At 42.9% G+C, this 15040-nt stretch overlaps 1 protein-coding gene across 8 annotated transcripts in view; it reads left to right on the top strand.

The window, feature by feature from the left end:
- The first annotated feature begins 765 nt into the window (after window positions 1-765).
- The window catches only part of LOC126267225 (diacylglycerol kinase theta), a 662574-nt gene continuing 648299 nt past the window's right edge, over window positions 766-15040 (top strand). For 4 of the 8 annotated variants that reach the window (XM_049972247.1, XM_049972266.1, XM_049972211.1 and 1 more), the window contains exon 1: window positions 786-1156. In XM_049972247.1, the coding sequence (XP_049828204.1) occupies window positions 1021-1156 (136 nt within the window). In that variant the 5' untranslated portion in view covers window positions 786-1020. Of the gene's footprint in view, window positions 1157-15040 lie in introns of all 8 variants that reach the window. The other 4 variants (XM_049972276.1, XM_049972256.1, XM_049972236.1 and 1 more) reach the window with 4 other exon arrangements.

Genomic DNA, 15040 nt, shown 5'->3' with positions numbered 1-15040 from the left:
AATTAGCTTTTTAAACGTACTCTCGCTGCCTGTAAGGCCGTTTATTTACTTGTAAATTTATCAATGAGTCTCTGTAGAGGACGGTAAACATATTTGTTGTTAACATTCCACTTGCGAATGCGATTCTAATTTTATTATGAAATGTATTTATTATGAAAAGTTTATTGAATGCACTGAGTTATCTTATTTTGTGAATAAAATGCAACAAAACAATTTTCTTCAGTTGTCTGTACTATTTTGTTAGATGTATCATCAGCATCATTTATTGGTGCATGCTTCAACTTTTTCCATCAATGCATAAATGTTATATCTGTCCAACTATCAAAAGTGAAGTCAATTTTCAGGAGTAAACCAGTACTATTACTGTGCGAAAAAACTATAAAATATACTGAAAGGAAGTATAGAAGTATAAGGACTAGAAGACTGACATTGAAAGCGCAAGAAGGTATGTCATTTGTCAACTGTGTTCATTGGGTTTTATAACAGCCGCGCGCAACTTCATGTCAAATGTAGTTGTGACTTTGTCCGCTAGAGGCTGTAAGAGTCGCCACCGAGCGAACTGTTCAATAATTGCCGTTGCGCTCATGTCTAATTTCATGTTGCAACAGACGGCGGAAAAACGAAGACTGTATTCGAGGCAGACGATAGCTAAAGAAAAAAATTGACGAATTACATTTCGTAACAAGCTCTGTATTGTTATTTCCTGGTGCCGGGTTTTCGAAATTTGAGTCAAGCGCGGAATGGCGACCTCGCCCGATCGCGAGCGCGCTGCGCGCGCCGGCTGTAGGCTGCGTCTTGCGGCTGCGCGGAGGCACCTTGCTCGCCAGTGATGGTCAGCTGTGAAAGGGACGGCCTCCGGAAATGCGCCTTCGGCATGTAACTCCGAGTTTCAGGGCGCCCTTACGGCATCACAATGTTCGTGTACGGTTCCGAAATCACGTAGACATGTAATATGTGTGTGCGAAGTGTTATTTCACGGTGAAAATCTGGCGTGAACGGTGCCGCAGTGGGTCGGGGATCATGGCGTCGGTCTCGGCCGAGCCCCCAGCAAGCCACGGGCACAGCTTCAGCAAGAAAACTTTTCACAAGCCCACCTACTGTCACCATTGCACCGATATGCTATGGGGCCTTATACAACAAGGATATACCTGCGAAGGTGAGCTGGCAAAGTTTCGCTAGTAGACGATTTTGTATGTGTGTGTGTGTGTGTGTGTGTGTGTGTGTGGGCGCTTTCCGCACAGGCGGCGACCGCCGTGTTGCTTGATCTGAAATTACGCATCTCACCTGTATCGCTTCTTTCAGCGCCAGTAAAATTCGCGCGCGAAGAACTGAAAGTACTGCCCTTGAAGTTGTCGTCTCAGGCTGAGAAAAGATGCTTGCGCGATCTGTTGCATGTAGGGGAAGAGAAGATCTGGACGGGGAGTCGAGGCGCAGCCTTGCGCCAGCGTGCACGTATTGACGTTGCAGGTGTCGTGGGGCTTTTGGTACGCACCAACGGATAAACAGATAAGTCGGACGTGGAGCCGGCTATCGTTCATTCGAATCTGTGTGCATAGGTACCCCGCAGCAGATAGGTAAAATTACGGAAACCTAGATATTAAATAAAATGAAAATCCTAATACTCAGAGTCGGATATTCTATGTCTGTTAAATGACCCTATGCGCTAAAAGATCCTTCTTATGAAGTATTGCACTGTTGGGTCAAGAATCCGAGTATTTTCTCCCTTCAATATGAGTGAAGGACCTCTGGCACTCATCATTTGCCCGATGCCGAGCAGAAAAGTATTTCATTCGGATTCGGAAGATGAACGTGAAAGAATTTAGTTAATAGAACAAATATTGCCTGAAAATGAAAGTTAGCAACAGTGGGCTGGAACAACTGGAATTTCAGTTCAGATATATAGCGAGAAAGCGAGGTGGCACCATGGCTAAGGTACCGAAATCTTACTGGGGAGGAGGGTGGTTAAAATCTCCACAGATCTCCTAATCCTATCCTTTCTTGGGTTGGCGCTCCTCTAAACTCTTCATTGTCTTCCAGACCTACTCAAACCTTCGTTATTTTTAACTGTACTAGATTCCATCTGCCAAGAAGACTAATGCTAATTTAGACTATCACAGCAGAAGAAAAGTGTTAACTTACTCCAGTAAACATGGAATTATCTTCTAAAGATAAAAACTGTTATCAACTCGCAGGTTGGTTGTAACACCACAGTCCTATAGGAGGTGGTATGACGTGTCCGACCTTTTTATTGCCCTACCCAGCCAATCATAGGACCTACAGTTTAATGTGGACTCCGAACAACGGTGTAACGCGGCATTTTTTCATCTTAGCCAACATTACCAGAGGTGAAAGGAATGATGACTGATCAGGGATCGAACCTGTGACTTACTGGTCTGCCCACTCCTAAATTTGCCTCAGAATGACGACTGACAATCTTTTATCAGTCATCAACTGGCAGCACAGTGATATCTAGGAGTGGACCTGCTGGAAGGAGCATACCGATGAATTTCTCGGACCTGAGATGAGGCCATACAGTCTTAAGTGGGACATACAGTTCAGCAATATCAGAGGTGTAAGTCAGGTTAAGCGCTACGAAAAAATTCCAGGAGCAACGGAGCAACGAACTCCAAAAATTTCGGATTAATAATCTTGTACCAATCTGCGCTGTTACTAAAACAAACAAGTGAGATGAAGCTTCAATTTATATACGCTGTAAACTCTAGGATATCGCTGTGCAGAAGCTAATTACGGATGTCTTAAGAATAAATTTCATTTCTGTAGGACTTGATCGTCGCAGAAGCAAACGAGGGTTTGCGAAGAGGCGCGTACGGATCCAAGTCCCGCGATCCGCCACAGAGGCGAGGCGAGGCGAGACGATACCATCTCGAGGTGGGCGCCGCCGCCAGCCCTTCACAAATGGCCGCTTGTTGCACGTACAACGAGCGGGCTGTGACCACTATAGCTCGCTACAGCGGCTTCAGAGGGAGAAGGCAGCTCTTCTTCATGTTCTGAATAAAAGCCAAGGTTAATTGTTGTGCAATGCGCACGAGATGGGTCTCACAAAACAGCCAACAGCGAATTTTCTGTGGGTGGATGGGGGGGGGGGGGGGAGGGGGGACTCAGTCTCGGCTTTTCACTCTACTGATTGGCCTAGTCGTTTCTCTTATTGTGTAAACGCACATTCGTAATCGAATTTCACTTCGAAGATCTACAGCACCGAGTATAGAGTTTAGCAGTGCAAAGATGCTTAGTTGTTCAAACGAGCATTGTGTCAGCAGTTTTTTGACGATTCAGAAGTCTGTTCAGCATAGCTGATGAGAAAGCCGATTTTGCATTATACGTTTTGTAAGGGTAGAAACAATCTACAGCAGTAGTAAATGATGTCATAAATTATTAACCTACAGCGCCACTTGTATCTTCATGACGTTCCTAAGAAAGGCTTGAAGGGTTGACACTAACGCATAAAAATAACGGCAGCGGATTCAGATCGATAGAAGGTTACGCAAAAGATTGGCTCGTTGCTTAGTTTGACAGGAATATTCTTAGCCTGAATAGTTTACACAATTACACTGTTACAGATCGTTCAAATGGCTCTGAGCACTATGGGATTTAACTTCTGAGGTCATCAGTCCCCTAGAACTTAGAACTACTTAAACCTAACTGACCTAAGGACATCACACACACCCATGCCCGAGGCAGGATTCGAACCTGCCACCGTAACGGTCGCGCGGTTCCAGACTGTAGCGACTAGAACCGCTCGGCTACACTGTTACATTTACATCTTTGTTAACATTTGTAATTCGCTAGCCACCTCACGATGTGCACTCCTGGGCTCACTGTCTCTTGCCCCCTTCCCTGTTCCATTCAGGAGTGGGACGTGGAGAAAAAGGTTGTCGATAAATCTCCGTATGAGTTCTGATTTTGTCATCCTTGTCCTTTCGCGGGCCGCGTTTGAGAGGAAATAATATGTTGCTCGACTGTTCTTGGAACCCTGTCAGAATTTCGACGGTAAATCCCTAAGTGATGCATATTGCCTCTCTTGTAGCGTTTGCACTGTAGTTTGTTGATCATCTCTTAATGCTCTCGCGCCAACTAAATGATCCCTGATGAAACGCGCCGCTCTTCGTTGGATCTTTCCTCTCTCTCTCTCTCCCTCTCTCCTCCTATTAATCGAACTTTGTATTGGTCCCAGACTAATGAACAATACTTAAGAATCGGTAGGTCAAGTTTTTTAGAATATTTCTTTCCAGGATGAATTATATTTCCTCCTCTCAAAAAAATTCAAGCTGGCCTCTCATTTTTCTACGATTTGTTTTATGTGGCCATTTAACTTTAGGTCGCTCCTAAGTATTAGGTTGGTGCACAAGCTCGTTTTCCCATACTTTTAATAAGCACATCAGATACACATTACAGAGACTTTAGTCATCAATAACATATTCTCCCTCGCTATTTACAACAGTTTTCCAACGCTAGGGTAGCTTTTCGCTTCAGTAGCTGTAGAAATCACGTGTGTTTGAAGCGAAGAACTATTTCAGCCATGTTCGGAGCGCATTTTCTTCCAGAAAGGATGTTTCTTGAAGGCTGTTCCATAGAGAGAGGAAAAGACGAAAATCCGAGAGCTCTAGATCAGGTGAATAAGGTGGATGCGGAATGACTTCCCCACACACCTTCTGTACAGTGGTTTTCATCAGTCTAGCAGAATGCGGGCGGACGCTACCGTGGAGCAGCTTCACTTCACGCAGTCTTTCTGGTCGTTGTTCTTGGACTGCGTCTGCAAGACGTCTCAGTTGTTGATAATAAATGTCGGCACTGATGGTTACAACTCTGGAAAGCAATTCGTAGTATACCACACCGACCTGTTCCACCAAATGCATAACATAGTCTTTTGGGGATGCGCGCAGGTCCTCGTACGATGAGTTGCTGCTGTGTTTGTGCTCAACCTTTCGTTTCTTTCGCTTATGCTAGCATAAAGACACCATTTCTCGTCACCAGTAACGATACAGGATAGGAATGGTCGGTGTTGTTCACGAACCATTTGAAGACGAACAAGCAGAGATGCACATATGGTCACCCGCGAACTTTTGTGATTTTGATTTAGAACATGCGATACCCATCCATCCTATTTTTGAACCTTCCCAATTGCAAGCAAAAGTCGCACGATGGTGGAATGATCATAGTTGATCACCTTTGCCAGTTCTCGAGTACACTGGCTTGGATCGTTGTGCATTAATGCGCGTAAACGATGTTCATCAAACCCCGAATGCCTTCCTGAACATGGAGAGGCAAAACGGTCCTCCTTGAAACGGAGAAACTATTTTCTTGCCGTGCTCTGTCCAATGGCATTATCCCCATACACTGCGGAAACGTTTCTGGCTGTCTCCACTGCAGCCACCCTCTACTGAACTCAAACAGAAGAATATGTCGGAAATTTTCCGATATCTCCACTTGGCTCTTCATTTTCTAGGTCCCACAGCTCCAGTCACTATCTTCAAATGACAACATGTAAACTCGACCGCAACAATGAACTACAAATAAAAAATACAGACTAGCGATAAATAAACTCACAGCAACCAGAATAGCAACATGCTAAACAAAATCTCTATGAACTTATGGACCATCTTAATATTTTACACTAGTTACTGCTTGCGATCAATACTGTATGCCTTCGCCTATTTATAAGGAATACGTTATATTTACATACGTTCAGGGTCAAATGTCAGTCCCTTTTGTGCAGATATTCTTTCATTTCTCAAGTCTTCTGGCGTTACACATTGTTACACTCAAAAAATAAATAAAAATAAAATTAGCCCGCTGCACTAATGCTCCGTTGAAAGAGGTGACGCAGCGATAATGCTTTTGACTCGTACTGAGGAGAAACAGGGTTTAAATATCCGTCCGACACTGCTCATTTAGTTTCATCTAAATCACTCGAGTCGAATGCTGGGTTGGTCCCTGAAAAGGTCGAGGTTGAGTTTCTTCTGCTTGCAGCTCGTGATCCGTACTTGATCGTCTCGACCACGGCGGGACGCCGATTTCTGAGCTGACTTCTTCTCCTTGCCGATATAGGATTGGCCAAGGGAAGTGATGTATCTGTCATGAGATACTCTTCAGCTTAGAAACACGTCACTGCTTTTCGAAACTTCTGATACTTATTTCACTGCTTCACTTACTGCTGATTCCAAAGTCTCTTGGAGCGCTCTATTAGTTACAAATTCCTCTTTTTTGGCAACTTAACTGGAAGAAAACTTTATGAGATTACTAAGTTCTTTGTTCTCTGCGTCCTTTACAGCAACTGCGAATTTTCCGAAATCCAGCACTTCTGAGCTGCTCTTGCAAAGGAAGTTGAGTAGAAAATGTATTTAGGGGATCTGACGTTGCTTTCAACAATTTCACAGTGCATCAAGACAATAATGTATTCAAAATATAACATTATTTGTACGTCACCTTCTTCAGAACAAATGAAATAAAAGAAATAAGGAAGAAAAATGCGCTACCAATACGGTGGCGAAGGCGGAACGTAAATCACAGTGCAAACACTGTTAAGGTAAAAAAAATTCAGATGAACGCAGTGGTACTTTCGCTGGCGTAAATGAATGATGCAAACGTCTTGCTGACAAATACCAATTCGACTTTATGCTGTCCGAGGAGTGTAGAATTTATTCGTTGACATCGGAAACATGAGTGGCATAAAAAGATACATCCGGTGTAGTGCGTGGTAAGGGATAAACTATGACATAATCGAAAGCAAAGCCCCAACTTTCCCGCGGATGTGTTACAGACCACGGTAGACGGGCGCGTATGTGAGCCCCGTCTCAGTATGGGTCCAGGGTGCTACAGTTAGCGCCACACGGTCCATTACGGTGACAGGTAGCCACCATAAAATCCGCGCGATGGAAGCCTGTTCTTAATGCTAACATCAGAACACTGGTTGGTCACAGAGCATTAAAAGAGCACAAATATCCCTTCTGATCATGACGCATACGATTAAGGTATTGGCTAAAATTTTAACGCTTCACTTTTCCTTGCCATTTGTCTTACAGCATGACGACACACAGACATTACTAGGGCCAGATAAACGGTTACACTCGTTTGGAACACCAAGGATTAACCAAGCGTGTTAACGCAATATGGCTTTACCAATAGGCCAAACGCTATCCACGTTGGACATAGCATGCAAATAAAACACAAATATACAAACTTGTTTTTACTTCCAGAATGAATTTTTCGCTCAGCAGCGGAGTGTGCGCTGATATAAAACTTCCTGGCAGATTAAAACTGTGTGGCGGATCGATACTCGAACGTTACGTTCAAATGTGTGTGAAATCTTATGGGACTTAACTGCTAAGGTCATCAGTCCCTAAGCTTACACACTACTTAACCTAAATCATCGTAAGGACAAACACATACACCAATGCCCGAGGGAGGACTCGAAGCTCCGCTGCGACCAGCCGCACAGTCCATGACTGCAGCGCCTTAGATCGAACGTTATGGATTTATCTATTTTGTTATCATTCATGAAAACACGACATTCCCAAGCATACATATCCGTTGGACAACATTGCTCTAAATATATACATATTTCACAACTGTGGGCGAGAAGAAGTATTTCCTATACAATTTCTCATACCTACCATTATCAGTTCTATCCGCTGTGGTGATTCGTAAGAAAATAATGTTTCTATCAGAAGGTAAATGAAGCGCAACGGAAGTTTTGCAAAGCTTAGTGCTGCTCACACGTGCTCTGTGACTGTTGATCTGATCCTTATTTTCGTGTATGTTGGTCCATAAGTACTGTTTTACAGGACGACTGCGGTGTCGTATGTGGCTACACTTAACGACACACAGGGCAACAGAAGCAATTCACAGTTCCCAGGACAGCGAGAACAAAACATCCAGACAGCCACATCATGAACACAAATGTGAAAACTGAGAAGCACATCCGTTGCATTACTGATGCCCCCTACCTTTACTTTCCATTTCACTCATTAACAATGTAAAACCTTCGCTTTCGTTGCTATCAAGCAAGATGAGCACTATTTTAAATCTTGTTTGTGTCTTTGTTTTCCGGGGTCAGAATTTGAGTTTCGGGCTCACGTAGGTGGTAGCGTGTCACTGCTGTGGCTAGTGCGCCACTTCTTCGAACCATATATAATGGAAGTTACTACATATTATTCATAAAATGCCTGTCTTGTACATTTCACGAGACAGGATCGGGAGATAAAGAGGCAGAGAGAAATACTGGGTCAGGTTCAAATGGCTCTGAGCACTATGAGACTTAACTTCTGAGGTCATCAGTCCCCCAGAACTTAGAACTACTTAAACCTAACTAACCTAAGAACATCACAGACATCCATGCCCGAGGCAGGATCCGAACCTCCGACCGTAGCGGTCGCGCGGTTCCAAACTGAAGCACCTAGAACCGCTCGGCCACGTCGGCCGGCACTGGGTCAAGGGGAGGCGGGTGAGATGTATGGGTGCAATGCGCTTCAGTCATACAGCACACGTTTGCTGGAATGTAAATTTATAGCATTATTTGATTGACCTTCTTACGTGTACTGACTGAATTTGATTGGTTGGCGACGATATGTCAAAAGAAGTATAACAATTTGTCACAGAGTGACAGATGTGCTGTTACTTAGGTCCGTTTGACAGCTGAAAATCACAATCTGAAAAACTCAAGAAATGCAACTTGTCAGTTTTCCAGTGACGCGGTTCATGCGACGACAATCACTCTAACCGTCATACTATTAGAAAGAAATGGGATATCCACCAAGGCGCAATTGTTAGGCCTTAGTCTTTTCTGCGCCATATCTACATGACGGTATGAGCCACGCCATATGCTACCAAACTTTTTCACGTAATTCAGTCTTCTCATAGTTACTGATGTGGGAGTAGACTGTCAAAGCCGAGTTCTCTGATTTCCGGTCTGCCTTATTGCGACTTGTCTGCTGAGGAGCTGAACAAATAGCGGCGATCTGAATGATAGAATGTCAAAACGTTGGAAACGGTACTACTTCAGACACATTTTCCTGCTCCTAGATCTTTGAGACGGAACGGAATGCTCAACGATTTTGCACTTTTCACCTAACAATAACCCTGAAAATAATTTGCGACGCTTTAATATTGGAAATGTTTGTAGGATTTTTCCTCGGCCATTCACTTATTTGCCTGTGTTAGTAAAACCTTAAAATAGGTCTACTCGTAAATCCTGAGTTAAAAAACTAAGGGAAAAAAATCAGTATTTACACTTCTATTTTGCTACTTTAGTTATATCAGGACACAAATTACGGAAGACACTAAAAACATACCACTAGCTGTAAGGGCGAATGCCACTTCACGGATTAAGAAAGTTGCATCTGATCGGAAGAGCCATGTTCACATCCCACTCAAGAGGATTATTGAACCTACCGATACCACTCTTCTGCTTTGAACCATGGCATCATCTAAACGGCGGACATAAACTACTCAGTGAAAGCTGGTATTCTTAAAAAACATAACATTTCAAGAATTACATCTATTCTCATGGTATCAAATTCGATGGCTATGCAAACTCACTAATAAACTGTCACCTTAGAACCTAATACAATCCTGGAACTACGCAACAGATCAGCATACAATTACAACTAAGCTTTCGTATGCAAATTCACATCTTCATCTACATAACTACTTTGTAATTCACACTTTAGTGCCTGGCAGTGTGTTCATCGTACCATCTTCAGACTATTCCTCTTTCACTCTTGAAAAGTGCGAGGGAAAATTGAACACTTACATCTTTCCTTACGAGCTCTGATTTCTCATATTTTATTATACCGAACGTTTCTCCCATATTTCGCGGTAATAAAAAATAATACAAAACGAACTGCCATTCTTTGGACGTTTTCGATGTCCTCTGCAAATCCTGTCTGGTAAGGTTTCCATACCGCACAGCGATACTCTATGGCACCGAAGCAATGACGAACCGCTCATGGACAGCACTAAACTTCGAACTGCGACATATCGTTACTAGAATATCTATTCACGGCTTTCATCATCTAATTTGCAAAAACAAAACTTATCACGACCTAACCACAACATGTCTGTGTGAGCGTGTAACGGAGCCTGTGAGGATATCACATAGAATTGTGCAGTAAAAGAGTGAAATCTATAAATGAATATGCAAAAATGTAAAATGTCAATGTAAATGTCAAATGTTAAGCAAAGTAGCTGTATATGGCTATTTGGCTGCAATTTTATTAAATATAAAAAAATACTCTAGCACAAGACGGACAAGCCTACTGCTGGGAACCTCCATGGTAGACTTGCATTTTCTGTGTTCTGCCAATAAAATGCAGTGTTTTGTTCGCCTTCCCCACATTATGTATGTGATCATTCCCATTTAAGCTTTTGTAATTCATGGGTATTTATTTGAATGGTGGCCTTGAGATTTGTGTAATTTAACGGATTCCTTTTAGTATTCGTGTAAATGACCTCATACTTTTCGTTATTGGGAGTCAATTGGCACTTTTCGATTTCGCGTATTAATAATTTTGCAGTTAGTTTTGATACTCTAATCACTTTACTCATCGGTAAATGACAGGATCGTTCGTAAACATTCTAAGACGAATGCTCAGATTGTCTCCTAAATAGTTTGTATAAATTAGGAACAGCACAGGGTTTATAACACTTACTTGGAGAACGCCATATACCACTTCTGTTTCACTCGGCGACTTTCCTTCGATTACAACGAACTGTGATCTTTCTGACAGGAAATTACGAATCCAGTCGCAAAACTGAGGCGATTTTCCATAGACTCGCAGTATGATAAGAAGTCTCTTGTGAGGATCGGTGTCAAAAGCGTTATCGAAATTTAGAAATGTGGAATCAATTTTAGATCCGCTGTCGATAGCACTCATTCCTACGACAACACATAACCAGACTGTCGTCTTCTAACTTAACCTAGACGTCGAGCAACGCAACAGATCAGACTGTCACCACAACCTACAGCCCAAAAACTAATACAGAGTCAAAATAAATATTGTCTCTTCTCTCTTTTATTTCTATTTGCACACACTTGACAGCGCGCACCACGTCATCATTACGTAACTGGGCGAACCCGCGTCCAGTATCTATGAGGGGCGGGCGTTCAATAAGTAATGCAAGTCTTTTTTTCTGAAAGCAGGTTGGTTTTGTTCAGGATTCCAATACTCCGTATCATTCGCTACTCTGTCGGCTATAAAACCCTATTTTTCAACATAATCTCTATACTATCCAACGGCCCTGACGCCACATTACTGGGAAGTACTGTATGCCCGCACGGTACCACTCTATTGGTCGATATTGGAGCCAACGATTTGCTGCATCAGTAACCTTCCATCATCCATCCGCTGCTTCCCGCGGAGTGCATTTTTCATTGGACTAAACATATGGAGGTCAGAAGATGCGAGGTCCTGGCTATATTGCGAATGAGGAAGAACAACCCAATGATGTTTTGTGAGCTTCTCTCGTGTGCGCAGATTTGTGTGAGGTCTTGCTTTGTCATGAAAAAGGAGAATTTCTTTTGCATTTTTGTGGCGAAGAACACGCTGAAATTGTTTCTTCAATTTCCTGAGGGTAGCGCAGTACACCTCAGAGTTGATCGTTGCACCATGAGAGTGGACACCAAAGAGGATAGCCCCTTCAGAGACCCAGAAGACGATCGCCATGACTTTTCCGGCTGAGGGTGCGACTTTGAACTTTTTCTTCGGAGGAGGGGTGGTGTGGCGCCACTCCATGGATTGACGTTTTGTTTCACGTTTGAAGTTATGAACCTATATTTCATCACCTGTGACGATGTTTGACAAAAAATTGTCACGATCAGCCCTGTACGTGCAAGCAATTTCGAGCAGATGGTTCTTTGTTGCTCTCTATGATGTTCTTAGAGAAAGCTTTTGATAATGTGGACAGGAATACTCTCTTTCAAATTCTAAATGTGGCAGGGATAAAATACAGGAAGCGAAAGGCTATTTCCAATTTCTACGGAAACCAGACGGCAGTTATAAGAGTCGAGGGGCACGAAAGGGAAGCAGTGGTTGAGAAGGGAATGAGACAGGGTTGTAGCCTATCTCCGATGTTATTCGATCTGTGTATTGAGCAAGCAGAAAAGGAAATAAAAGAAACATTTGGAGTAGGAATTAAAATCCACGGAGAAAAAATAAAAACTTGAGGTTTGCCGAGGACATTGTAAATCTATCAGAGACAGCTAAGGACCTAGAAGAGTAGCTGAACGGAATGAACAATGTCTTGAAAGAAGGATGTAAGATGAACATCAACAAAAGCAAAACGAGGATCATGGAGTGTAGTCGAATTGAATCAGGTAATTCTGAGGGAATTAAATTAGAAAATGAGACACTTAAAGTAATAAATGAGTTTTGTTTCTTTGGGAAGCAAAATAACTGCTGATGGTCGAAGTAGAGAGGACATAGATTGTAGACCGGCTATGGCAAGGAAAGCATTTCTAAAGAAGAGAAGTTTGTTAATATCGAATGTAGATTTAATTGTCAGGATATCTTTTCTGAGAGTATTTTTATGGAGTGTAGCCATGTATGTGAATGAAACATGGACGATAAATAGTTTAGAAAAGAAGAGAATAGAAGCTTTCGAAATGTAGTGCTACTGAAGAATGCTGCAGATTAGCTGAGTATATCACGTAACTAATGAGGAAGTACTGAATAAAATCGGGGAGAAGATGAATTTGTGGCACAGCTTGACTAAAAGAAGGTATTGGTTGGTAGGACACGTTCTGAGGCATCAAGGGATCGCCAATTTAGTATAAGAGGGAAGTGTTGAGGGTAAAAATCGTAGAGAGAGACCAATAGATGAATACACTAAGCAGATTCAGAAGGAAGTAGGTTGCAGTAGTTATTCGGAGATGAAAAGGCTTGCACAGGATAGTGTAGCATGGAGAGCTGCATCAAACCAGTCTCAGGACTGAAGACCACAAAAACAACAATGGTCTTCTGTTAGGCGGCGAGAAATCCAGCGGGCACACGCCTTTGAGTACCCCAAGTGGTGGACTAGTGTGTCAGCACTACTGACACTGGCGTCCCATTGCGCAACGAGGTGTTTGATTATGATCCGTCGATCATCTCGAATGAGAGTGTCCGCACGTTCCAAGACTGCGGGAGTCACAGTTGCGTGCGGCCGGCCGACACGCCGGAGATCAGACAGGTTTGCGCGACCTTTTTGCGATTGTGACAGGCGCTTCGCCCAACGGCTCACTGTAATTTTTTTCACTGTCAGTTCTCAGTAGACATTCTACAAGCTCCTATGAATATCTGTGATGCTATGGTTTCGCGCCAAAAGAAACTCAATGACCGCTCTCAACCGAAATTGGCCGAGAAAAAAAAAAATATGTTGCAGTACTTACTAAACACCCCTCGTACATAATATCCATTAACATACGTGAACGGAACGGGAAGAAACTCTAGTAATTGGTACAGTGGGACACGCACTGGTACAATGCCACACACTTTACAGTGGTTTGCAAAGTATAGGTGTAGATGTAGATACACATTCTGCAAACCAGTGTGAGGTGTTTGGCAGAGGATACTTGGCCTGGCACCACATATTATGGTTTCTATCCTACCCAACCCCGTATGGAGCACGCGAAGAACGACTGCCTAAATACTTCTTTGCGTGCTGTAATTAATCTAATCTTGTGATCACGTAGAATGTGTAAGCAGCTGAAGAATATCTTTAGAATCTTTGCTTAGAACCGGTTTTTGGAATTTTGTAACTAGGCTTTCACGGTATTAAGGACGTCTGTCTTCAAGAAATTGCCAATTCAAATTTGTCAAGATTTCCGTGAAGTTCTCCCGTGCATCAGAATGTGATTATTCGTGCCTCCCTTCTTTATATACCTACAATATTCCCTTTCAGTATTATCTGGTGTGGGTCCCCAAGAGCGAAAACTGCAGCACTTACAAAGAAATGACATATCAGTGGACAGATAATCTCTTCTAGTTTCAATTCGTAATCAGTGCCGTAGCGAAGTTGCACTAAGGGGCAGACGGGTCAGAACCAGTAGACGAATCATCCGCTCTGGATTGTCGCATATAATTAGTTCGCGCCTGCTGATAGGCAACCCAATGTACATATCTACAAAGTGGTCTGCATTTCCCGGACAATTTGTGTTAACGAAATACACGCAAGTATTAACGTTTGCCGCGTCATAAACGGTTCCCGTACTGAGCACCCACTGCATTAATTACAAACTTCGAGAGGTGCTCTGCCTGCTGGTGTGTGTCCGTCTCTGTGTGCCTTATAGTTTTTGCGCAGTGGTCTTCTGAAACCCTGGAGGTACACACTCGTATAACTAATCAAAAAAATGGTTCAAATGGCTCTGAGCACTATGGGACTCAACTGCTGTGGTCATCAGTCCCCTAGAACTTAGAAGTACTTAAACCTAACTAACTTAAGGACATCACTCACATCCATGCCCGAGGCAGGATTCGAACCTGCGACCGTAGCAGTCGCACGGTTCCGGACTGCGCGCCTAGAACCGCGAGACCACCGCGGCCGGCTATAACTAATCCTGTATGTCCTACCCCTCCCCGCATTGGAAAACCAAACGGCGGGAAATGTTTTTTAAATATTTTTTTTTTTCATATTGTTACTTCTGCTTACGATATTACTTAAATAATCATCCTTTAACGTTTTCGTTAATAAACGAAAATTGACAGTGAAAGAGTAAAATAGAATAAATATAATAGGGTGCAAATTAATTGGGATAAGACGATTAAACTTTAACTCTGTACGTTTATTAGTTACATATGTATTGGGTTGGTGCGTAGGTTAGTAGCGTTTTCCCATAAGTTTAATAACCCAACAGATACGCGTAACAGAGACTTTCTTCATCGATAACATATTCTCCTTCACTATTTCCAACAGTCCCCATACCAGGGTAACTTTTCGCTACTGTGGCTGTAGAACTCACGTGGTTTTGACGCGAAGAACTCGTCGAGCCGTGTTCGGACCGCATTTTCAGCCGGAAAGGAAGGTCCTTGAAGGCTGTTCGATAGAG

This window comes from Schistocerca gregaria, chromosome 1 (genome assembly GCF_023897955.1).
Source record: "Schistocerca gregaria isolate iqSchGreg1 chromosome 1, iqSchGreg1.2, whole genome shotgun sequence".
Classification (NCBI taxonomy): Eukaryota; Metazoa; Arthropoda; class Insecta; order Orthoptera; family Acrididae; genus Schistocerca; species Schistocerca gregaria.
Note: the sequence above shows the minus strand (reverse complement) of the source record. Positions and strands in the feature narration are given on the sequence as shown.